The sequence below is a fragment of the Nasonia vitripennis genome, chromosome 2 (genome assembly GCF_009193385.2).
Source record: "Nasonia vitripennis strain AsymCx chromosome 2, Nvit_psr_1.1, whole genome shotgun sequence".
Classification (NCBI taxonomy): domain Eukaryota; kingdom Metazoa; phylum Arthropoda; class Insecta; order Hymenoptera; family Pteromalidae; genus Nasonia; species Nasonia vitripennis.
This window is the reverse complement of record NC_045758.1, coordinates 34,837,471-34,862,004: the sequence shown is the minus strand read 5'-3', so window position 1 is coordinate 34,862,004 and position 24,534 is coordinate 34,837,471. Positions and strand designations below refer to the sequence as shown.

Genomic DNA, 24,534 nt, shown 5'->3' with positions numbered 1-24,534 from the left:
ATAAATGAAAAACTTGTGAAAATAAAAAATAAAATCCAGTGAAGAAAATGCTTTCTTTAACGAGGATAACCAAGAAACAATGACGCTTGAAGCATAGGATCAAGTATTTTAACGGATTTGGTGAAAATAAATCAAGTTGTTCAAGAAAAAAACTCCAAGTTTATTTGTATGACTATTAAGTAAAAGCATTTACTCTTACATGTACTTGATAGTAATTACAGAAAAAAATTTCTTATGTTTCGCACACGAGCCACACATGCTTCAACACAAAATGAGTGCATGGATCTACAATTGTTTTGTACAAAGCCTTAAACTTTGTATATCTGTCATTTGGAGTAATAGATATCAAAGTATTTTGTTATACACTTATATAACTTTAGAGTAAATTACATGTTCAAATTATTCTTTTTTTTTTACAATTCAATATATGTAAAATCTTAGTCACTCCGTTCGACACTATGTCCTTTTTTCATTGATTTGAGTGCCTTTTCCCTAAGTTTTTTTTCTAATTCTTCGGTATTCCCTTCACTAGCGTCAGATTCATCAGATTCTGCAACCTTTTTCTTCTTATGCTTTCTATGCTTCTTGTGTTTCTTGTGTTTCTTATGTTTTTTGTCCTTCTTCTTCTTCTTTTCTTCAACTTCACTTTCCTACAATAAAAAAGTCGTGATTAAAAATACAATCAAGTTTTATTAATGATAATAGCCTTATAGTGTGTTCAAGTTACCTCTGATTCACTAGTACTTGTCTTGGTTTTCTTTTTTCGCTTCTTTTTGACCTTTTCTTCATCACTGCTATCATCATTTTTCTTTTTCTTTTTCACTTCTTTTTCCTTCTCTACTTCTTCTTCATCCGAACTAGAATCTCGTTTCGATTTCTTGGCCTTGGTCTTGGCATCATCTTCGCTACTGGTAGACTCTTTTTTGGATTTCTTTCCTCTAGGCCGTTCGTCTTCCGAAGAACTATCTTTCCGTTTACGAGACTTCTTTGGTTCATCTTCAGAACTTGAATCCCTCTTGGACTTTTTAGAGCGTGATTTTTCTTCCTCTACTTTGCTTGATTTCTTGGATCGTGAATCATCCTCAGGCGAAGAAGACGTTTTGCGAGACCTTCTCGATTTCTTCGAATCATCCTCTTTGTCCTTAGAACGCTTTTTGACGTCATTTTCACTAGCATCGCGTTTTTTGCTATCTTTCGAACGATCCTTCGACCTTGTATCTAACGAATCTGAAAATATTAAATATTAAAATATCCGAAATTTCAACAAATAAAAAATTGGATCAGTGTATATAGATATATATTCATCCACAAGTACCTGATCTGCTAGAATCGCGTGCTTTCTTATTTTTATCTGTTGTTTTCTTTTCGTCTTCGGAACCAGAACTAGAATCTGCTCTACTTTTATCTGATTTATCCTCGTCGCTAGACGTCCGCCTTAATTTCCTCAACTTTTCGATCTTTTTGGGCTTCTTTTTGTCTGGAAAAAATACAATCATTTGTATAATAAATACCTGATATCAATTACTTTTTTTGCTTCAAAATGTCCAGTAAATTTTCGTTCATATTACATACCATCTTCACTGTCTTCAGAATCTGACGATTCGTCTCTCTTATCACGTTTCAACTTTTTACTACTTTCAATAGGTTTCTTGGACGAAGTTGACTCGGAAGTCTTTTGTGAACTACTCTTTTTCTCATCTATTACTGGTTTAAGAGTTGATTTCAGTAGTTTTTCATCCTTCTTCAGCGGGAACGTTTCTGCCGAAGCTACGGTAACCTCGCTGACTTTAGGGGACACAATTTTATCATCCCTGAAAATAAAAAAGATCACGTCAATCGACTTCAAAATAAAACATATGCTAAAATGACATTAAATATAGCTAATATGCTTACTTTAAAGTATTTTGCTGTTTCAGTTTATCGGCAATCATATCTTCCGTTTTTTTGAAGGGCGACGGAGTGCGAGACAAGCTTTTCGAAAACTGTAAAATGAAGGTAGAATATTATGTGAATGATCAGCATTGCACCAGTGTATTTAAAATGCACACTGATAACTTACCCTGTGTCTACTGATTGGAAGAGCAGAGGTGGGTATCTTTTTAGGCGAGATGACGGGCTCCGGCTTCTTTGGCAGTGGTATATCTGCCTTCTTGGTTTCCTTTTCAGCGGCCGCTCGTTTTGACGCTTCCTCCTTGGCAAGTCTCTCCTTTTCCTTGCGCTTGAGCTCTTCAGCCTGTTCCCGCTCCTTTTTCTCTTGGAGTACTTTCTGCTCGAGTTGTTTTCTATAATGCCGCATTACAGATAGGAAAGAAATTCGAAGTGTTAGTTACCTTTAATAGATTTATTATGAATTCAGTGTATCTAACCAAAAATTATTATTATTAATAATATAAATTAATACAATAAATAAAATAAAATATGCTACCAATAAAATGTGCGGCTTGACAAATGATAAATAATAATTAAGATATTGGTTTTTGTGAAGATGTTTCAATCCAGTGCAACTTGAAAAGATCAAGTTATAGACCTGCATAGTAAGAGAGTATAAATACAGGATCAACATAAACTAATACCGAGTTAGGATGTTGCATTTTGGAGTTAAATTTCCGGAATCAATAAAGTTATTTTTCTATTGCATGAAACATCCTAACTGCATCAACTGAAATATGACAACAAAGAAGAATATCATAAAAGCAGCAAGTATCGACAAATTTCTATTAATTTCGAAATGCCATTGAAAAGTTGCATTTTCAGGCTTTCCTATATATAACAGAAATTTTTCCTACAATGTTTTAGGACTTGGAGCAAACAAAATATTCTTACGCGTTTTCTAAAAAACAAATAAAAAAAAAATAAATCAAATAAAACAAGTACGTGTTTATAGACGTATTTGTTCGACTTACCCTAATTTATTAATATCATTTGTATGGTACAGCAATAGCACGTTTCTATTCGAAACATTAAAACAAATTTTTAATTTGCCATTTTTATTAATTACCCTTGATCAAATCAGTCAAGAAATGTAAATCTTGTAATATAATTTTTTATATTTGGTGTGCAATTTCATAACTGATTTTAAAAAGAACCAACATAAATAGAAGGTATATATAAAAATGGAACATCCACTTGAACATTGTTTTAAGGTATCGAATTTCCAAGTTATGTTTTACAAGTATTGTTTATTTAAACAAGACTTGGTTAGTAGCAAGCATTCATGTTTTTATTAGTATTATTGTGATTGTTAAATGGGCGGTTGATGAGATTATTATTATATTGCTGCCTCTTAAATCTTGAAAATTCGAATTTTCTCGTTGATGGCAAATATTCTATTTATTTCAAGATTTGATGTTTTTTTTTTAATTTAAATTCCAAGTTACAATTAATCAAAGGAAATAAAGAATAAGATTAAACAGTAAATCTAAAGTTGGAGTATTTTTTTCATGAATATAAACAATAATCTAAAAATGTATTTCACAAGATTAAAAAATTGAAACTTGGAATACTTGCTTGAACTTGAAATTTTAATCTTTCTTTTGAAATTCGAGATTACAAGATTTGTTATTTTAATTTCTCGACGATGCTCAAAATAAATTTTCGAGTAGAGAATTATACTAGTATTTTGAAATAAGCAATAAACTAGATATTTTTAACTAACGATACTATGTATACAATATTTTATTGCAACTTGAATGCATTATATATTTCTAGAATTATTTTCTTTCTTGGAATATCTATGAACAAATATGATAGATATGTATGGATTTGAAAATTTAAAATTCCACCTTGAATTAACTCTAGTCATTAAATACTTGCATACATTGGAACATTCGGTATTGTAATTATGTATCAGCTTAATAGCTCCCAAGGGCACAATGTTTTATATTTAAAGGGAATAGAACCTTGTGTAAATATTTGTCAGATTCCTTTTAATAATTTCATTAAAAAAAGCAATCTTTAATAGAAGCTGCCTCTAAGCATTCTAATTGCATACCCCACAAGAAGCACCATACCAGTGATGCAAGTCACAATCCAGAGCAAACGGAACAAATCACGGACAAAACTGGCTCACGAGTACAAGTAAACAATGTGATAAGTCTTACCTGGCAAGTTCAGAATCGTCATCGCTAGACGAGCCGGTGTCGCTGCTGTGTTCACTGCTGGACCTGGACCTACCATTTCTGGGGTCTTTTCTGAGTTCGGCGGCCGCTGCCTTGACCGTTGATACGACGACTTGAGCTGCTGTTTGCGCTGGCATCTGCAAAATTCCCGAGTCTGCGGGCAGAGCTACATCAAGCAACGAAGCTGTCGAAGTAGACTTTTTGGTCTTGGCAGCTTCCTCCGAGTCGGCGCGTCGTTCACGCTTATCACGCGATGAGGAGACGTCCTTATTGCTGCTCCGAGAGCGACGGCGACGATCACGAGAACGGTCCCTGCGGCTGGAACGGTCACGCGACGAAGATCTGTCCCTGTAGCGAGAGCGCTCTCGGTCGGACGAGCGGCGCCTCGAGCCTCGACGTTCGCGGTCGCGATCCGGAGAACGACGTCGCGAGCGACGCTCTGACGAACGTCGTCGACGTTCTAATGAGCGCCTGCGACGGCGATCTCCGGGACTTGGCGAGCGACGCCTATAGCGTGCCGGGGACCTGCGAGGACTCCTGCTGACACAAGAATATGGACGTTTTGATCAGCATTTACAGCTTTGACAAGAAAGAATAATAATGTATAAAGCGATGATTGCGATTTGCGTTTGACTTCACCTTCGCCTACTGGGAGCTCTTCGCGCTGATGGTGGTCTCATACTGCGGCTGCCGCTGTATCTATCTCGGCGGTCGCGATCCCTATCCCTGTCCCTGTCGCGATCCCGTCTTCTATCGCGGTCTCTATCCAATGATCTCCTAAAAAACATTATCAATTTTTATCAACTATTCATTTCAAGCAAAAGACAAGTAAAAAACCATGTGTAACTGTTGAATTCAAGCAATCAAGTGAATAGTATCGTTTCGTGATTATTTACCTAGAGAACTTCACGACTTGGCTTGAAATCAAAAGAGAACCTTATTTTTCAAGATGCGCTTATTAAAAAATTGGTAAAACAAGAAGAAAGTTCAAGAACAGAGAAAGAATTTTGTATATACCTTCTATCACGCCTATCACGAGATCTATCACGAGACCTATCCCGGTCTCTGTCCTTGGAACGATCCCTGTCCTTTCTGGGTGATGGGCTGCTGCGTCTCTTGAGCGTTGACTTCCTTTCCCTACTCGAGTCGCTGTCGCTTGCGCTGTCATCTTTATTGGTCTTTCTGTAGGATCTCTTGGACTGCACACTGTCTTTTTTCTTGCGTATTTCAAAGTCGTTCTTATCTTTCTTGTCGTCTTCCGAGTCAGAGCTGCTGCTGCTACCGCTACTCGCGCTGCCAGCCGGCTTTTTGCTTGGCTCCGTTTCAGGCTTGGCTTTTTCCACGGACTTCGAGCGAGATTTACTCTTTGAACGGCTCTTGGACAAAGACTTAGAGCGCGACTTGGAAGAGCGAGAGTCGCTCGAGACAGAGCGTGACTTTCGTGACTTGCTGCGCTCAATACTCTTGGAACGTGATTTCTTGTTGCGCGAGCGTGAGATCGAGCGGGATAAGCGCTTACTGGACTTGGGCGAGCGTGACTTAGACCTACGCGATCTTGAGCGATCCACGGATCGAGACTTGGATCTGCGTGACTTGGACTTTGATCTGGACCTGCGAGATTTGGACTTGGATCTGGATCTGCGAGACTTCGAGATGGACCTACGTGACTTGGAGATGGATCTCGAGCGCGATCTGCGGGACTTGGATTTAGAGCGAGATCGTCTGGACTTTGACTTGGATTTAGAGCGAGATCGTCGGGACTTGGACTTGGAGCGAGAGCGACGTGACTTGGACTTGGACCTAGAGCGTGATCGTCTGGACTTCGACTTGGATTTTGATCTAGAGCGCGAGCGACGAGATCTGGACTTGGAGCGCGATCGTCGAGATTTAGAAACGGGCGAACGTGAGCGATGCTTGTAGGACGGTGACTTTGAGCGCGATTTCTTGGAGCGAGCCGAGGGCGACTTGGATCGCGATTTTCTAGCTGCCTTGTTGTTGGCTTCTGGGGCGACTACTGCTTCCGCCGATGGCGAACGGTTGTTCTTCTTTTTGCCATCGGCGATGCTCATCAGCTTGGCTTGCAATCGTGATATAGCAACCGCGGCTTCACTGGAATTTAATTTTCAATTTAGACACTGAGTCAATTAAATCATATTTTTCAAGTTAAGAAGCAAAGTTTATTAAAAACTTACGGTTTGGTTTTCAAGGGCAACATAGTAGGAATGGTATTTTCAATTAGAGGAGAGTCGTCGCGTTCAATCTTAATTTCCGTCGTCATTTCTTTGCTATCTTTTGTGGAACCTTTGCTGGGAGATCTAGATGAGGACTTACGCTTGCGACTAGAACGATCGCGGTCTCTGTGCCGTTCTCTTGATCTACTTCTCTTTCTGGAAAACAAAAGAAATGCACGTTAAATTAATTTTATGGTTTGCTGCAGGCGAGCTCAGAACAATTTTAGGATAAAGCATGTGAACAGAGTACTTGGATCCAAAAAAGCCAAGTGTTCTTATTTTCTATTGCAAATAACATACCGATCTCTATCGCGATCTCGACTGCGGTCTCTTCTGTGATCTTTGCAAGAGTCACGATCCTTATCTTCTTTTTTCACCTTGTCACTATCGTTATTATCCTTGTTATCTTTTTCTTTATCTTTATCCTTCTCTGCTAGGGATGCTTGTAGTTTCTCCTGTTCTTCCTGTTTTTCAAAGCAAGAGTTTTTGGTTATTTGAATGACTCATCTCGTTACCTTTGATGGTTAATGCAATGGTATGACTATGAATACTATGATTGATAGTTGGGTGAAACTCAAAACATCGGAATTAGATGGCGCTCACGAAAATTGCTAGTGTTTTGTTTTGTGCCAAAAATAATAGGACTGATCGTTCGCAAACGTTTGTAAACAAAAAGAAAAATAATTACCAATCGTTTTTTTATCTGATCTTTCTTTTGTTGTAGGAAAGCTTCGGGAATCCCTGTATCGTTATCTTGCGCCGAGACCAGCAGGTCCCAGAGTTCGCCCATGAAGGCGCGAGCATTTCGACCATTCAAAAATCCCGTGAGGTTGATCTGCATTTTTCGCGGATCGGGAAACTGTAAAACAGGTCAAAAGGCAATTTTGCATTAAACGAACACCAAGTGTTTCAGTTTATACTTGCTACACAGTAGCGTGGATATTTCATGCAATTAATTCTGCTACTGCATAGTTTTGCTTATTCTTAAAGAATAATCAATTACACACAAGTAGTTTAATATTACAATTAATTAAAACTATTTCGTCAACTGCTTTTCCCCCTCGAAAAAGCAGACTGTTTCTCTAACATCTTACCAATATTTGTTATGAAGGTCATAACTTACTGTAAAAACCTGTTAAAAAAAAAGAAACATAATGATGTTTATAATTTTTAGCAGTGAACAAGGCAACGCAGATTAAGCTACTTGTTCTGCGGATGAAATGGCTACCTTAATCACTGCGACATTAAACGTTGCTTTCTGAAACCAATATATTAGTACAGAGAAAAAAATTAAACTATAGCCTGGTGTTCCGTTGTCTCCATTGAATCCTAAATAAGTAAGTGAACGACCAGTGTCGCTCAGGAGCCAAAAATCACGCAAAGTTTAACAGTACCTCCTGATACGAAACGTGTTTCCATTGCTCTTTGCTCGCGCTTGGCCAATGTTCCGAACTGGGGAAAAGACATGAGAGTCCCTGTTCCCCTGGTTACGAGTTGCTGCACCGCTGATTGACTGTGCATGCCTTGCAAGCTGCACCAAAGGTAACCGCTGACTCTACTCCTTGACTGGAGCACTGCTCTGGCTGAACCCTGTCAGCCCATGTTCATGTTCTCTGCTGATGCAGCTGTTGCTGCTGATGACAGCAACTGGATACAGGACTGGAGTTCTTGTTCCAGGTGCTGCTGATGCACAGCGTACCAAGTCATTGGCACGCTGCTGCTGTTGTTGTGGTAGCTGCTTTTGAGGTTAGCCATTGGTGGTGAGGCAGCCAGCTCAGCTGCTGACTTGCTGCAAATTTGATGCAGCAAGCTCCATGATGTGTCGTAGCGGCCTCTCAAGAGGCTGGTGAGGCTGCTGCTGCTGATGTTGCAGCAGCAACGCAAATCGCGTTCCAGGATGACAGTAGATCAAGAACAGGAAACAGGCGAAATCGCGAACATGGTGAGGAGGCGTTGAGGCGGCTGCTGATGATTTGAAGGCACGAATTGTTGACGGCTGATAGAAAGGCGGCCAATCGGATGTAGAGCAGTGCACATCCGAATGCCATTTGGACAAAAGGGTCGAGAGCCAACGGCCACCAATGGTCTCTACTTATACTAACGGGGAATTCCAAGATTATAAGATAAAATTTTGTTGACGTGAGGTGTCAATTTAAGACACGATCACTTTTCTTTTCAATTGCAATCTATTGTCTGTTGTATAACAACAAATGTAACTCTATCTCCGGTTAAATTAAATTTGAGATTTTAAAATAAGATGAGGCACTAATGTCTTTAATTAAATTTTTTTAGAGAATTGCTTATTGTGATAATTGAAATTATTGACTTGGAAAGGTGAAATTAGTTGAGTCTACCGTTTACTTACCATAGCAATGATATATACTTGTATTAATTATAAAAGTGTAATATAAAGAAAAGTTGTGTTAGGTATTAAATTTTAAATTCACTGTATAATCATGTTGAACAGAACCGTATAAAAAAGTAATAAAAAATAAAAAATTACATTTGCAAGAAAAATCAAGTTCTAAAAAAAGAAGATTAAAAAAAAATTTTCTCCTGAAAATTTTTTCATATTTTAGTGAGCAAAATAAGAAAAACTAGGCAAATGTGCCATTGCATGCGTTTCATGTAATTTCATGGCAAGTTGCACACATTTTTCTTATAATGGGATGCTAGTTGAACTAGGCGTTGTGAGAGCTGAAATAACAGGTATTTAACAAAGTAGTATGATGAGGGGAAAAAGCTGAGTGAACGTAAATATCTTTTACCAATAAAATTGGTATCAGCACAGATGAAACTAATATTATTGGATACCTTGATGTATCCTCTAACAATTGAATTTCATGTTCTTACCTTTTCCTCCAGTTGGTTAATAACAAACTCTACCACGACATCATCCTCCATGCCAAGTATCTGGGTGATTTTGGTTGTGATCCATGGTTTGATCACATCCAGCTTCACCTTCTGCATGTCCACCTAAATTGGTACACAAAAAATGTTCAACTTGTAGAAGTGTATACTTTCTAACAATGACTGAATGAACGATTGAATCTTGTATGTTGTGAGTATTTTAAACCAATTTCAAGATTTTTTATGACATTAATGATGTATTGATTACACAAAAAAAATTTCACATCAGTACATTGATAAGCTCACATTTTATAGATAAAAACTATTCCTGCATAATATCGAGTAGATAATTTGTCGATAATTATTGATAATTTCTCAATAACGAATCTGCTTGTTTACCAAGAGCTAGTTTCACTTTAAATATTAGACGAGCTCAAGAGATTGGTCAATAAATAGAGTACAAATAGTATACAAACCTTCTGCGTCAACGAGTCTCCAAACTTCATCTGTTTTAGAAGCTTTTTCTCCTTGTCGCTGAACCTGGTGTCCTGTGTGGTAGTGGTCCCCTACGAGAACATGAGTAAAAATCCTTTACGCAAAAACATGACTACATACTACGCATATGTCCCAGTGCTCTAATACTAGCTGACCACCCAAGAGTATCCCAAAACCCCCCCATCTCCAAAATAAACAAGGAGCAGCTACTCATGGAGAAGCTTGGTTGTACTTGGGTACACGGTACATTATACATACATATTTACATATAGAAAAAAGACGAAGCCAAGCGGGTTCTTACCGTGTACATCATCTTGAATGGCGTGGGTCGTCGGCGCGTGGAGCGGAGCAAGGAAGCAAAGCTCAGCGAAGCCGCCGATTAACAATCCCTCGTCGTCGCGAGTGTACGTGTCCGCGCCGGTGCGTTGTGTGGCTTCTCTGCTTCTGTGATTCTGTCCCGGGGTCGTCGTCACTCGTCGGAAGTACCCAGCGGCGGCGGTGGCGGCGTGTAGGATCGATAAAGAGCTGTGTGTGTGCGTCGAAGCGTGTGGCCAAACGAAGCCACGATCTCGCGTGTCTCTGGAGAAACGCCGCTTGCTCCCGTGACGGGATCAGCGAGGAGGCTGTACTCCGGGCTGAGATGCCCTCCGAAGAAGGTCTGCGTCGTGCCGCGGTTGACTATGCGGATGCTACTCGTTTTCCTTTTCTTCCGTGCACCTCTGGACGCGCGCAATACTTCGCGCTGTCTGGCGCGGGTACGTACGCGTATACGGTACAGTCCCGCGGGTGGGAGAGGGAGACGGCGGCAGCGGCGCGGCGAGACGCGCGCGGCGCGCCTATATAGCGAGCTGTCTGTCTCGCTCTAACTCACTTTCTCTGTGTGCGTACGTGTGAACTATTCGTTGATGACGGAGCAGCAAGGGTTATTTTTGCTGATCGAGGTGATTCGAGCGGGCTAGCCGATAGGCAGAAAGCCGGTGAGCGATTACTCAGGCTCCTGCATTCTCTGTGATCAAAAGGACGTGTCGAACTGTTGACGTGACGGATGCGGATATCGGCGGCACGACACGCGTCAGCTTACGCGTCTGCCATGTTTTCGTTTTCAGCTCGCACCGCTCGCACGTCGTCGCGCACGGTCAACATAACCTACAAGTACTTATGAGTGGAATTGTTTTCGAGTCGATATATTGGATGCCGGCGACATCTATCTTGATGATTGAGCGTTTCGCGCGGGAACAACTAAACGTTCCTATAGCGCGCAGTCGCGAACGTTGAAAAACGAATTCTGTTCAATTTTAATACCTTATTCGAACAAAAATGCGGGATAGATTAATGTATTCAGTAGCGTGTTATTTTTTCTTTTTCTCATACGGATACCTAACGGATTCGCGACTTTATCAGCTTTTTCTTTGACAGATTCAGTAGGAAAAAAGAAGCAACTCATGAATTGGAGAAAAGTCACGTTTACTTGGTCAAACGATCTGGCGCCTCTGTCAGGACGATAGTTCGAAGCGACGAGAAGAAAGCTGCAAAGAAGTTGATCGATCTGAAGCAATAATGGGGAATCAACTGATACGTACACAGGCGTGAGAATCGGTGCAAATGGGTCAGTCGTGCAGGGCAGCAGTACACTCGCCGCAGTCTATTGAAATAGGGAAGGCCGAGGTCGGCGACAGCCTCTCACTGATAGCTGCATGTATAGGTATGTATATGTGCAGGCTCACTCGGCGGCGCAAGAATGATCGGTCTCGGAGCTCGCAGAGCTGGCGGATAACGGTACCCACAGGCTCGGGCCGCTCCGCGGAATTCGCGCGACGGGTCCATTGGGTCAGCGGCCGTCTGCGGCGGGTGCTTACAGGGGCGCCCCCGAGTCCCACATATTCTGCTGCTTCCGCCTCGGAGCTATAGTACGTGTGATCGGTATCGGTGCGAGATAAAGTCGAGATCGTACTATTCTTTTAATTGAACATTAATTTATTCAACTGGCATTAATAGCTATCTAAAAATGTCTAACAAACATTAATTTACATCGCTTACAATTACAGTTTAATATTTAGTTTAGATGTCGTAAGTACGCGACTTTTGTTGGGACGAATAAATTAGGTATATAATATGTATAAATAATAGAGTTATATATATATATATATATATATATATATATATATATATATGTGAGTCACGATGAGTTGAGTATGGTATATAAGTATTTCACAGGTGTATCGGTGATGGGGAAAACTTTCCAACCAGAATCCATTCTTTACATCGTTGATAATACGGTAAAATTATTTACTCGATACACATTGGACAAGTAAGCTATACGTGCGTTATACGTATGATATTATAAATTAACCGTATCATAAATATAAAGTCTTGCGATAATGTACATAGAAAATATTAATAGCGTAAACTCTTTAGTCTCTCGCAGTACATAAAAATTATCTAAGTACACATAAATAAAAACGTCGCTCCGTCGAAAAATTTCGAACGAATCCAGCAAAAAACGGGAAATTTTCTCCGTCTCTCCCATCAAAGGCTCTGGATACCTGTGTAGATCCCTACATTATAATCGACGAAATTCCTCGACTCGTTAATTTGCTTAACCGTTATATTTTATACATACGCGCATAGAGATATATACCTCTTACGTATTACATATATATATATCGTGTAGAATATACATCGTCGTGGTAATCGGCGCCGCCTATATACGAACACGCGATCAAACGTATATATTTGTGGGTCAAGTAAAAAGGCACTGCGCGTAAAAGGGAGGAAGAAAGAAAGGGGCCGATGAGTCAGGAATGCCCGCGATGACGCTTCCAAGTTTGCGTTTATGCCATTTATTTGTGCGGAGAAAAATCTGACTCGATTGCATGGGAGAGAACAGGAGAACTTCCCGCCCGTCGATCGGCGTCGCTCGCATAAAACAAACACTCGCACGCACGCAACACACAAACAGGCTGATTCACTGGGCCAGAGTGAGACTGGCAGTAGGAAAAAAAAGAAAGTCCATCGCTCCTCGGAAATACAGTCCTGGCATCGTAATCCTCGTCAGCCGCAGCAGCGCCGGCGAAGAGAAGAGACAGAAGAGACTCGCGTCAGTCTCTCCCGCGAAAAAGCGGCTCTCGAGCGACCGGATTCTTCTGGCTCTTCCTCGTTTTGTGTGATCTGATTCTCGATCTGATATAATTCCGTGACTGCTTTTTTTCCCGCGGGCGCGCCTCTTCCTCCGAGAGGTTCGCGTGAAAATAGCGAAAAGTCCGAATAAAAATCTGCCCGCGGAGCTCTAAATGGGAAAAAGTGCGGGCCCTCTAGAAGGGAGGCACGGAGAGCAGGTCGGTGGCGGAGCCGGAGGAGCCGGCCGAGTTGAGGCTGTTTTTGGGCTTGCAGACGCAGCCGCTCTCGACGAGCACGTAGTCCTGGCCGGTGAGCGTCACGGGTCCCAGAGGTATCACCAGGAAGAGGTAGGGCACGTACGTCTGCGTGCACTCGCCGTGAACTATGTCGCACTCCTTCGATCTGAAACAGGGCGGTTAAGTTTGGCCTGAGGATAAAAGCGTCGACGTAAGTATATACAACGGTATAGCCGCGGCGGCGACAAGCCGATTTTTAGGAGCGGCTCGAATAGAATACCGAACCAGATTCCCCAAAAGTGGATTAGACTGCGCTCGACCTACTGCGCCACATAGCCCCGTGAATATAGAGTAGAAGCACCTTATATATATATACTCACTCGCAAACCTCGAAGACGACCTGCTGCAGGAGGTCGGGGAACTTTTGGACGATCGTGACCGGCTGGCCGCTGGTCAGGCTGACTCCGTACATCGGCGCCGTCGTGTTGTACCTCGTCTTGCAGAGCCTCGACGGCGAGCCGCAGGTGTCCTTGGCCGAGAAGGATCGAGCTGTGCGCAGGGAGAGAGAAAATTGAAGGATCCGTCAATTTCGCGCGTCGGCGTCGCAGCCCTCGGAAAGATCTCAGGGTAAACACCAGTCGCGGAGAGCTGCTCGTCCTCGTCGCCGGCGACTGTACACTCGAAAGCCGACTCCCCGGTATGTCCCGTTATTATACGTTATACACTCGACCGCAGCAGTCGCGCAGCAGCCAGTCGATAACTGTATTGGCTTCTGGGCCGGGACTCGCGGGAGACGCTTCGCGCGTAAGCTGTGATTACACGAGAGAGTGACCGATCGGTTCGTTGAGATATCATTGACGAATAAGGCATCCGGATAGCCATTCGTCGGTTTTATGCGCGCGACAGCCAACAAGGCATGAAGCCATCGATTACGGACAGCTGGAGCCGTTTAATTGAAACGTTCGAGCCGATCATGTAAATCGGCGTTCTAGCCGCCGCTAGAAAAACGGTAGTCGTTAATGGATGAACGCCGCGCGTAAAAAAATGAAATCTCCAAGCCATTCCGCGCCCACGATAGTTGCTACGCCGGCGATTCCGCGCACATAATTCGAGGTCGGTCAATTCATCCTCGGCCGCGCGAAGCGGGTTTTCGTGTCATAAGGACACGTGCGCGCACACGCGGAGAGAGAGAGAGAGAGAGAGAGAGAGAGAGAGAGAACTGCACGCCGTGTGCAGTGCAGCGCCGCGCGCAATCAAGATCTTGGCCCAGTTGGTGGATTTTCAATTGACGCTGCACCCGTCGCGTAATTCCCACTGTTACGCCATCGGGCCGCGCGAGTCGCGAATGGAACTTGAACTTGAACCTCCTCGTTATTCGCGCAATTAGCGGCGAACGCGAGCTAAGGGACATCAGGGTCAAACGGATCTGCAACCTCGAGTCCCACTTTCTCAGAGTTCACCTATGCCCGGAGGGCTCGCGTGTGCATGTGTGTACTTTCTATTATCTCCGACTCAAAGCGGAGGAGGAGTTGGAGGAGGGAGAAAAAGTTCGCAAGGAGGCTGCGCATAAATTCCGACCTGCATACCGCGGGCCGGATGTGAGCAGGTTGTGCGTGTGTGTGTGCGTTCCTTACCGGATCGAGAGCTGCCGGCTATGCTGTAATCGCCCTGCGCCGCTCTGTAGTTGTTGAGCAGCGCCTGCCTCGTCAGTTCCGGGTCTATCGTCCGCGGCTGCTGGTAGTGCCGAGCCGTCCGACTGTTGCCGCCCCAGACGCTCTTCAGGTTGCGCGCTATCGCCGCTCTGCAAGGGCCAAGAATTTTTTCAAATTAGACACTTCCTTTACAACAAATAAAGCAAGCGGTGGAATCGACTTACGAGGGATACTGCATGTTGTTGGGCCCGAGGCAGTCCATGGAGTCTTTGAGAGCGTCGCCCCAGACGTACTTGAGTCCGCTGCCCGAGCCCTCGCACCTCTTGGCCGCTCGAGTCGAGCTCGCCAGCAGCAGCAGCAGCGGCGGCAGGGCTAGTCGCAGCCAACGGCCGGTCATCTGCAAACGAGAGCGTTTTCGCTTTTTACTGAACTCGTTTTCGCGAGGCACAGGCGGCTCAAACTCCCCGATAAGGATTCGCGACGAATTATTTCAATAAAGGAAACTATCTAGCTAATCTGGGCTCGTTTGGCGCAGGAACAGGGAAATCACTATCTCGCATCCTCGCATCCGCGAAGGAAGCTCTAAATTACGCGGGGATTTTCAAGGCTATAAAGCGCGACACGCGAGACACTGTTAGCGTTCTCCGCGAGTATAAGTGAGTCCACTTAGGCGTACGAGGACGTGAGAGAGAGAGAGAGAGAGAGAGATAGAGAGAGGAGCGAAGAAGGCACACACAATATACATGCTGGTGCGCGCGCGAAGCAAGTCGCGAAATTGCGTAATTCCGCCGTGCTGGAAGCCAACGTCCCTATGCTAAATTTCCGCGGATTCTACCGTTATGCATTACATTAGCGAGCCACTCTCGCGGTGTGTCTTGGAGAGCTTATACGATGCCCCTGCGCTCGCACGCACACACACACACACACTTTGATAACGGTTCGTCGTTGTGTGCAAGCGCACAATATAGTTATCAGCGAGATTGGCTCGTTGAGAGGAGAAAAAGTCAGAGGAGTGCGTAAAAATCGATATATGCACTTGTCGTGGATAATTCGGGGTTTCTGGGTTGCGATCCACATAAATTCCGTTATGTCCCGGCCGCGCCGCGAGCGACAACGCACGACACGAGAAACGAGTGAAAGCACATAAGTACACTGCGCGTGGGCTCGGGGGGCGATTCTTTTCTTTTTTTTTTTTTTTAATTAGCAGTCTCGGCACACGTTCCACCGAGGTTATACTTCCGGACTCGGTCCGCCGAAAATCGAGAGCCCGAATTTTCGCACGTCCCTCGGCGCAGGCCACTTTCTGTCGACGGGGAGAAATCATTTTCTCTCGATCCGATTTCTTCGCTACATAGAAAGGTCGTCGACCCATGACGTCTGCAATGTTAATGCCTATACGAAATTCACGCGAGATTACGAAGCAATTAATAGCGGCGGCGGCAACTAGAGCAGTAATTACAAGCTCCTCGACCGACGCGCTAATAGTCTCGAAGGCTTATCTCGAAGAAGAAAAGAGAAGCTCGCACACAACAAAAGAAGAAACGGGCCAACAGCCTTTTCGTTAATTTATGCGCTCATAGTCAAGAACTATCCCGTCCCACAATGAGCCGCGCGCCGCCGCGAGAACGCATAGCCTTGAATGCTCGATTTCCTGGAAGTCGACGCCGCGCGCGCGCGCGAGTGTGTGCGCGCGCGTGTGTGTGTATGTACACAGAGGGGATTGCGCGAGCGCCGCTGCGAGCTGAGCAAGAGCAAGGCTGGTCGTTGACCGTAACAGGTGTCATGGACCGCCGCCACGTGAAATCCGCGCTGCTGACAGATTCGTGCGCGCGCGAATTTCGTTCGTATAACAGAACTGGATCAATCTAGTCTCTGATCTAAAAATCAAGTTAACCATGTCAGCTTATTGTGCAGCTTATGTGATCAGAAAGCGTACTGACTGACCTTGGTCGTGAGCGCGCATCGGTATGGCGGATGCCAAAGAAGCCTAATTCGTCCTTTACTGAAATATCGGACGGGGGAAAGACCAAAAACGGAAAGTATTATAACCGGAGGACTTTCGTTCGCGCTGGAAAAAAAAAAAAAAAAAAAAAACTCGCCCTACCGGCATAAAGACAACGCGCTACTGCAGCGGCAGGATGCGTAAAAAAAGCAGCAAAGAAGATGCGCGCTCTCCAAGCTGTTTATTAAGCGGATGTAAAATAAATGCACCGCCTCCGCGGCTTTAGGGGAAAAAATTTTCTACGCGGGCTTTCACTTCTGAGCTTTCGCAGCGCGAGCTGTAAGTAATCAACAACGCCCTCGAGGAAGGATAGGAGAGCGCAGCTCGAGAGAAGATCGAGTTTTTCCGGGTGACGGAAGCGCGGAACACCTTAACAGCGCATTACCCGGCAGAGATGCCACGCCGCTCTCGGCAAGCAAGTACGCGAGAAGCGGATATTTTCGCACGCAAGTCACGCTGCGGATAATTGCCGTGCGATCTCGCGCCGTGCGCTATGGGATATATTCCGAGCCTTTTTGCCAATCGTGTAAGCTATATTTGACATCGTAACGCCGCGCGTTTACGAGGCGAAGGCGAAACATTAAACTACCTCCTTACCCGCATCGTCGCGAGATTATCTGCTTTCGTACTTTTACTCGTCGGATCTAAACACACGGCTTCGTGCGAATTGCAGAATAAAGCTGCATTCGGTAATTCGAAAATAACAGTGCCAGAAGTCGAATGCGCTTCCTAATGGCGAGATGTGCATATTGGTAGAGACACGAGAGGTAACAAGTGGATGCGCATAAGTAGCGCAAAAATGCGCGCGTATAGCGGTGAAAAATTATTAACTCCTGATTATCGCCTCTTCCCGCGTATACGTTATTCCGAACTTAACGGAACTCGCGGCTTTTTCGATCATAGATACTTATAATGTTGGCGACTTTTTCTCTCTGCTCGAGGACAGACCAATGATTACACACACACACACGCGCGCGCGCGCGCTAACTGTACGATTATCAATGTAGCGACGACAGCTTTGAAATTAAACATTCAAAACGCAGTCGTGTAGTTACAAAACGCACTAGACGACCGGCCACGAATAGAAAGAAGCTCTCGCGTCCATTCCAGATATCAAGCTCGTTTCAATTTCACGCACGAAGCGACGCGGACGCTTTTACACGGTCCATCCATAGTCTGCAGCAGTGGCTCTAACGGTATAGCAGCTGGCATAATGCATTAGGCATCCGAAAAACCGACTCATCCCTGTTGGATACGCAGCAGCTCCGATAACGGTACGTTTCGGCTGAGAGCGAGAGACGAGACGCGCGTGATATGCGAGATGATCGAGTTGCGTCACACACCGTCAAGAACGTCCCGCGCTTCATTGGCTCTTTCATAACATCGCGCGGCGGCGCCGCGTGTAGGGCTTTGTTTTCCATCCGCTTTTCTTTTATAACTGGCATACCTGCAAGCCGGATTCCTCCGCGGATTATCCGACTCTCCGCGTTGGCTGCACGTATAGCCGAGGGCTGCAGCAGCGCTTTTCTTGCTCTCTCTCTTCCTATAATACCTGCGCCGAGCGCACGAGTAGATTATCGGACGCGGAGGGAACGCGCTGCGGAATGAGCTGCGGGCTATCCGCGCGATAGCATCTTCGCCAGTCGTTTAGAGGGACGTACTCGAGGTATACAGTGTATCTGCATTGTATGACTTATTGTAGAACTCGACGATTCGGCCTGTACCGATATCCGCGTTGAGAGAAAAAAGGTCGACGATCGGTTAGGAATTTTTTTTCGGGCAGAGAGAGAGAGAGAGAGAGAAAAAAACGAGCTTCATTACGCTCGATCGGATGCCGATTCATTCCGTTATGACTAAAACCGGCTTCGATCTTCGCCCGCTTCTCGGAACTCGAGCGTAAACAATCAAGCGACGAAATGAGAATAAGAAAGAGAACGAGACTCACCCCGAAGACCGCTATCCTCGTCATGTCGCTTCTCCGCAACTCGTGAACTCGTGTCTTCCACTGGCTCTCGACAAGGACGTCCGATGCAGGAGGAGACTCGCTCCCTCGTGGGCAAAGAAGAAGAAAGCTGCGCGAGCGCGTGCGAGGAAAAGGAAGAAGCGAAGAACTGGGTCACACGAGTCTGCTCGGCTGCATGTCACTGCAGTCTTGTGTATGGCTGCGAGCAAAGTGTACTATCGGCAAGAGTCCGCAGCGGAGCGACGACCTCGCAGGTGGCTGTCCAGCGGTTGACTGGCGGGTAGGAAGTGCTGGCGCGCGCGCTCTCGGCGCTCCCCGCCGTATACCGAACCGGCTGAGGGCCGGCGGGACTGCCGCCGACACGAAAGAGAGAGAGAGAGAGGGACGCGGTCGTATACACACAGCTATACCGCATCCACGCTGCTCCCGTTGGACCCCGCCGTGCTAAACGCTCGTTCTTTTCCTTTTTTCTAAACTCGTTATCGCGCATGACGCGAGAGGTATACTTTTGCGCCCGCAGCTCTGGAAACGAATCAAGCCCGCGGAATGCGTGTGGGGATCTGACTAGAGTTGTTATACTTGTACTTCCGTGGGATGCTGCGATCGATTGGGGAATTCGCGAGAGAGAGAGAGAGAGAGAGAGAGGTATTTGCAGCGGAAAAAAAATTCACTGCAGTTTTAATCTCTGTACATTGAAACGCTAGATTTTAATCAAACGAGTATAAGCATACGTTTGTGTAATTTCTGCATAGCAACTGCATGCATAAAACAGATGCGTTCTGTATTAAATTTTATAATTTGTTGTGTTTTTATATTTCTTACTCACGTGCTTACAGAACAGAATGCAGATGTTCCAGTTTGAAATTGATACGCGTTCCTAAAGGCACTAGGAGCACGCCCATGACCTTTCCGAAAGGCACTAGGAATGCGACTTTTTAGAGGTGACCTAACCTTCGCGAAGCTACTTGTTTGATTGTTTTGCTTTGCTCGCGTACTCATTGTATCGAAGACTCCGGTGGGATTGCGATGTTATCCTCGGTGCGGTCCACATGGTTTTTTGGAGCTGAACCTGTCGGGTCTCGAATCTTCGGATCAATCGTGCCTGCTACTGCTACTAGCTGTAATAGACTCGAATTTTTTTAATTGTAAGTATATAGTAATGAATAATAAGTAATTAAGTAAATATTCCATTGCGCGACGATGGAATTTTGCCAAGATACAATTCTGAGAATGCAGAAGGGGCTTGCTATCGCCGAAAATTTCTTGGTAAAGATATACAAGTACTTAGTCCCTTAGCTTATATATGCAAATCCTTTTAGCAAGCATGCTTTTTTCGCTTTCTTGACTTCTTTCAACGTAACTCGAGTTCAAATTGGCATAAAGCGCACTTCATTTCACGATTTTGTTTTTGCTCGCTTTTTTGTCCTTATTTTTCTGATTACGTAATTATATTTTTTAGATGTCAAGTTGAATTACAATACACTACAAGCTGCATTCAACTAGTCTTCGTAACAGGTAAGATCAAGTGATAAGTGATTTTTTCGCACGTACATACATACGCGAGTAATAGTTTCACTCAAGGTCAATCTTGGAATTTTAGGATTCGAGCAAAATGGGTCTCCAATACAATATGAGTACAAGCTGTACGAGTGAGAGTTCGCCATCTCTTTCAAGAAAAAAAATGATTTTGGACAAGTATAAACAAGCAAGATCTGCATGTAGCACTTCCAGTAGCTCGCCAGAAGTATCTAAAGAAAAGACTGCAAATGAAAAATTGTTTGATAGAGAATGCAAAGAATTGCAGAGAAATCTTGACAAATCTTTTGATTCAAATGTAGTTGATAGTTCAAATTCATCAGATGGTTCAGAACCACGATTACAAAATGGAAGACACTCTGACTCTTATGATACAGATGAAGACATTAGAGTACCAATGGAAGGTGTTCTTCACTTAAAAAGTCCTTTTATAAACAAAAAAAATGAATCAGTTTACTATGAAAGTCGTGGACGTATGGAGCCAATGGACTGGTCCATCTTAAATGACAACAAAAACTCAGAGCACTCGAAGAAGAAGAATGACATTTACCAGAGTAAAGCTGAAAAGGTGATTACAATAAATGAATGTTCCAAACGTAAACCCGAAGTGAGTCCTGAATTTCTCAATTTTGAGCAAAACTCTACTACATCTAAGAAAACATATGAGGTACGTAATAATTTTAAAAGGTTTTCTATGAATCTACCTATTTGGGTACTGCAAAAAAAGATAAATAGCAAACCTAAAGATTCTTTACCAGTAACTCCAAAAATTAGAGAAGCATTTAAATGTTTACAGTCGGATGTTCATTTGATGGATCTAATCGATAGACCAATCAACGAATCAGCAGCATTATCCAGCAAAGAATCAAATTCACGTAACATGCCAATCACTGTTGAATGCACTGGTGCATCGATTATTAAACATTCTGGATATAATTTAAATGGATCAAAAGAATTGTGTGAATTTGATTCTCATGATTCTTTGGGCACATTAGGAGTTCCAAACTTGCCTGATGTCGAAAGAACAAAATGCATTGATGAGCATTCAGATGAATCACTATATTTCAGGAAATCTTCATCAAAATCTAGAAGCATTGATGAATATGATGATGAAATGTTTAATTTTATGAAACCTTCAGCAAAATCTACGTTTAATAGTAATGATGTCTCCACCAACAGTGTTTTAAAAACTCCTCCTCCTAAAACAGATTTACATCAAGTTAATAAGGGATTAGTAACATTAAGTAAGTCAGAATCCCCTAGTTCTAGAGCTCAGTTATATTTTAACAAAATAAAAAATATGCAAGAAGCGAAACTTAATTGTTCAATGGATTCAGATGATATATCGTTGGGGGCTTCTACCAGACATAACGATGACTCGGTTTCAAAGAAATCTGTGATTTTTAATTATGAGTTTTTCAAACATAAGTTGAAAAACACATCTACACAGTATTCACCTGTGCACAATGAAAAACGCGAAATTGAAGAAAAAATCAAGGAAAAAGATGACATAAATATAAACGAAAAATTACTAACAAAAGAAATTCAAACTAGAGAGTTTATAATGTCTAACAGAAATGCGTTTACAGAAAAAACTAATGAAGTGGAAATATCAAATATTAAAATTTTTCCTAAAGCTGAGCCATTTTTGACGGCAGTATCCACGCGCTATTTTGCAAAACCTTTGAAAAAAGAAGAAGAACAAGTTGATGCAAAAACCAATGATACAAATCAAGTTACAAATAAGGTAGTTACAACAGATGCTTTAGATATCTATACGGTTAAAAAGTCAACTACTGTAAATCCAAACAGTTCTTTGCGTAATAATGAAAGCAATTCCAGTCAAGATTTGTATTTAAGCTTTGATAATACAAGCAAAGACGAGGTCTTAGCAGTCGTGACAAAAGATAACGAGGAAAATCGTATTCAAAGTTATCAACATGTTACACCAACTGTTATTGATAAATTACAAGATACTGCAAGTAGAGAAGATGATGATCATTCAATTTTTTGTAGCTGCAAGTACGACGATGATACAAAAAGTTCCCTAGCGATTGAAGAAATCGATGATTCTAATACTTTAGAAAATAAAAATTCCATAATCTCGAATTCAAATACCACCCCAGTCGATATTGAAGCTTTGTATAAAGGTATGATAGATTCCGATGAAGAGTTTGATATTGTAAACGTTGATAGGTTTCCTCCATATGCCAGTATTTTCAACAAATTAATGGAGGTCAAAGAAGCTCAAAAAGCTATTGCCACTGGGATATTAAACGTAGACGATCCTGAATTTGATAGCAAAGTTCAAGCATATACTAGTCATAATAACAGCAATCGAGCAATTTGTTTTGATAAATCAAAATCAACCGAGAGTAGCTTGGAAATATCTGATAATTATTACTCAAGTATAGACGCGAGCGCCTCTTCAAACACAGACAGCGATTGCAAAACGTCCACCTTCGGTTCGTTAAATTCATTGTCAAGCAACAAAGACAATATTTTCGGAAATTTGAAAATTGACACCTCTCTATTGGATAACTCTATCCATGTTTATTACGGTAACAAACCAGAACGAAAGAAAACAAATACGCTTCCAAACGATAAAGATGGAAGATCCAATAAAATGACAAAAATTGCGAATGTGTTGAATAAATATCGAAAGGATGCAAAGCCCAAGGTTACCGAAGAAGTAAAAAAAGAAGGGGTTCAGATATCCGTTCAGCTACAAGCAGACACCACCTCGAACTCTAAGCAACTGTCAAAACGATTGCGGCTGCTAAATGAAATTAAAAAGCGTAAAGCGCAACTCGCGGGTGATAAACATTAAAACAGTCAAAAAGCCTCGTGGTGTACAGTATATTTTTTGTAACGCAATATGGATTATGAATATTAATCCAAGAGGTGATCCTCTCATAAATGTGTGTCACGCGAGTTCAGAATCATCTTTTGCACGTGTATTGAACACTGTTCGGCAGCACGAAGAGCGTATTGGTCTAATTTTGCAGATGTCGAAAAATGACTTTTACTTTTGTCGATTTTTGTTTTATTGAATAAGTAACCGTTTTGCATTGATAACAGGAGAATTTTTCTGATTCCTATATATTTTGGCGTGTTACATTTTTTTAAATATCTGCTTCTTGTACAGTGACAAGAAAAACAAATCTTTGTTAATTGAAGTCATGAAATATGTTATTTTCTTATTCGAGTTATGATTTTTTGTTGGAATTGATAATTTTGTACAAGATACAAGACGAGACTTTCTTAAGAAATCATGATAATTTAAAGTTTAGAATTCATTTATCATTATTAATAATATACAATTTAATAATCATTCCTCATGTGGTACTAGTTGCCCAATTATAAAGTTAGTTTACTTATCTCAGGGGTCTTAAATCTTATACATAGAAATTAATCTTTTTATTACGCAAAGCAACTCCACTTGGCGTAATTTTTTTCTTTATTTTCTGTTAATTGTACTCCATTCTTCTTTTATCAATGAAATTTTAAACTATTATAGTGGGTTCCACTGTTAATTGAATTATGTCGTGAGAGGCACTAAAAAATCACTAATGAAACGCGTATCGTACAATATTTTATAGCACACTGCCTGCCTCAAATCTGTCAAGATACGCTTATCCGTGTCGTATGCAGTTATTTCTGGCTCCATGGGGATAGCGCTACGCTTAAGTGATAAGCACGCTGCCAGAAAGAACTACTTACGACACGGATAAGTGTGTCTCAAATACGGATTCAAATCATGCATTTATAACACTAAATGACTAAAATTTGTCGTTCTTAACCATATGAACTATTTGAATGAATAATTCAAGTTATTGCAGACGGATTTAAATGAGTATTAAATGAAAGTACATTTTAGTTTTTTTCTGGTGCAAACGAACGTTGCATATAAAAAATGTTAAAAAACAATTTATAAGTAAAAACTATGTATGGGATTACACTTTTTTTACGAACGTTAGATAATATAAGAAATCATAAAAATTAAATTTCATATTTTTGTATGAAAATAGTCCCACGTATTACGATTACTAAGGCTTGTGCATTATAATTCAATGAAATATACAAGTCATAAAAAAGGAATCGCGTAATCCAAAAAAATAAAAATACGATTTCAATGTATCAAGTCTAAATTTTAATCAAGTATATCGATTAGATATGTATAAAATATTTTTAATAAATATTTTTAGCATGAATATGGTGTTTTTTACTTATCACATAATAGTACTAATATGGACGAAAATGCTCTTTTCCAAGCAAGGATTATATTTGAGTATGAGTGGTGGTCATACATAGGTATACTTGTTTTATGAATT

General features: G+C 42.3%; 3 protein-coding genes across 13 annotated transcripts; 1 reads left to right on the top strand and 2 right to left on the bottom strand.

Moving 5' to 3' along the window:
* Nucleotides 1-139: 139 nt before the first annotated feature.
* On the bottom strand, nt 140-10,849 carry LOC100117836 (serine/arginine repetitive matrix protein 1). Of its 10 annotated transcripts, XM_032597541.1 has the most exons (18): nt 9,996-10,849; nt 9,676-9,747; nt 9,203-9,325; nt 7,744-8,446; nt 7,038-7,208; nt 6,650-6,813; nt 6,311-6,505; nt 5,136-6,227; nt 5,015-5,035; nt 4,758-4,895; nt 4,101-4,655; nt 2,904-2,948; nt 2,060-2,282; nt 1,894-1,982; nt 1,573-1,811; nt 1,316-1,477; nt 728-1,227; nt 140-650 (listed from the first exon to the last, which is right to left on the bottom strand). In XM_032597541.1, exons 5-18 carry the CDS (start codon nt 7,188-7,190, stop codon nt 438-440), a joined length of 3,789 nt encoding a protein of 1,262 aa, XP_032453432.1. In that variant the 5' UTR covers nt 7,191-7,208; nt 7,744-8,446; nt 9,203-9,325; nt 9,676-9,747; nt 9,996-10,849; the 3' UTR covers nt 140-437. The 10 variants fall into 10 exon arrangements, with proteins under 10 accessions (XP_032453432.1, XP_031780103.1, XP_031780102.1 ...); XM_031924243.2 differs by lacking the exon at nt 7,744-8,446 and having other exon boundaries at nt 9,996-10,803; XM_031924242.2 differs by lacking the exon at nt 7,744-8,446 and having other exon boundaries at nt 9,676-9,765; nt 9,996-10,789.
* Nucleotides 10,850-11,656: 807 nt separating this feature from the next.
* Nucleotides 11,657-19,287, bottom strand: LOC100117918. Its single transcript, XM_001601983.6, has 5 exons — nt 18,647-19,287; nt 14,924-15,096; nt 14,682-14,848; nt 13,428-13,596; nt 11,657-13,213 (listed from the first exon to the last, which is right to left on the bottom strand). Exons 1-5 carry the CDS (start codon nt 18,668-18,670, stop codon nt 13,006-13,008), a joined length of 741 nt encoding a protein of 246 aa, XP_001602033.3. The 5' UTR covers nt 18,671-19,287; the 3' UTR covers nt 11,657-13,005.
* Nucleotides 19,288-19,530: 243 nt separating this feature from the next.
* LOC100678321 lies at nt 19,531-24,414 on the top strand. 2 transcript variants are annotated; one of them, XM_003424104.5, is made up of 4 exons: nt 19,531-19,809; nt 20,124-20,179; nt 20,265-20,867; nt 20,997-24,414. In XM_003424104.5, the coding sequence occupies exons 3-4, from the start codon at nt 20,277-20,279 to the stop codon at nt 23,028-23,030; spliced, it is 2,625 nt and encodes an 874-aa protein (XP_003424152.1). In that variant the 5' UTR covers nt 19,531-19,809; nt 20,124-20,179; nt 20,265-20,276; the 3' UTR covers nt 23,031-24,414. The 2 variants fall into 2 exon arrangements, with proteins under 2 accessions (XP_003424152.1, XP_016837836.1); XM_016982347.3 differs by having other exon boundaries at nt 19,531-19,930.
* The last annotated feature ends 120 nt before the right edge of the window (nt 24,415-24,534 follow it).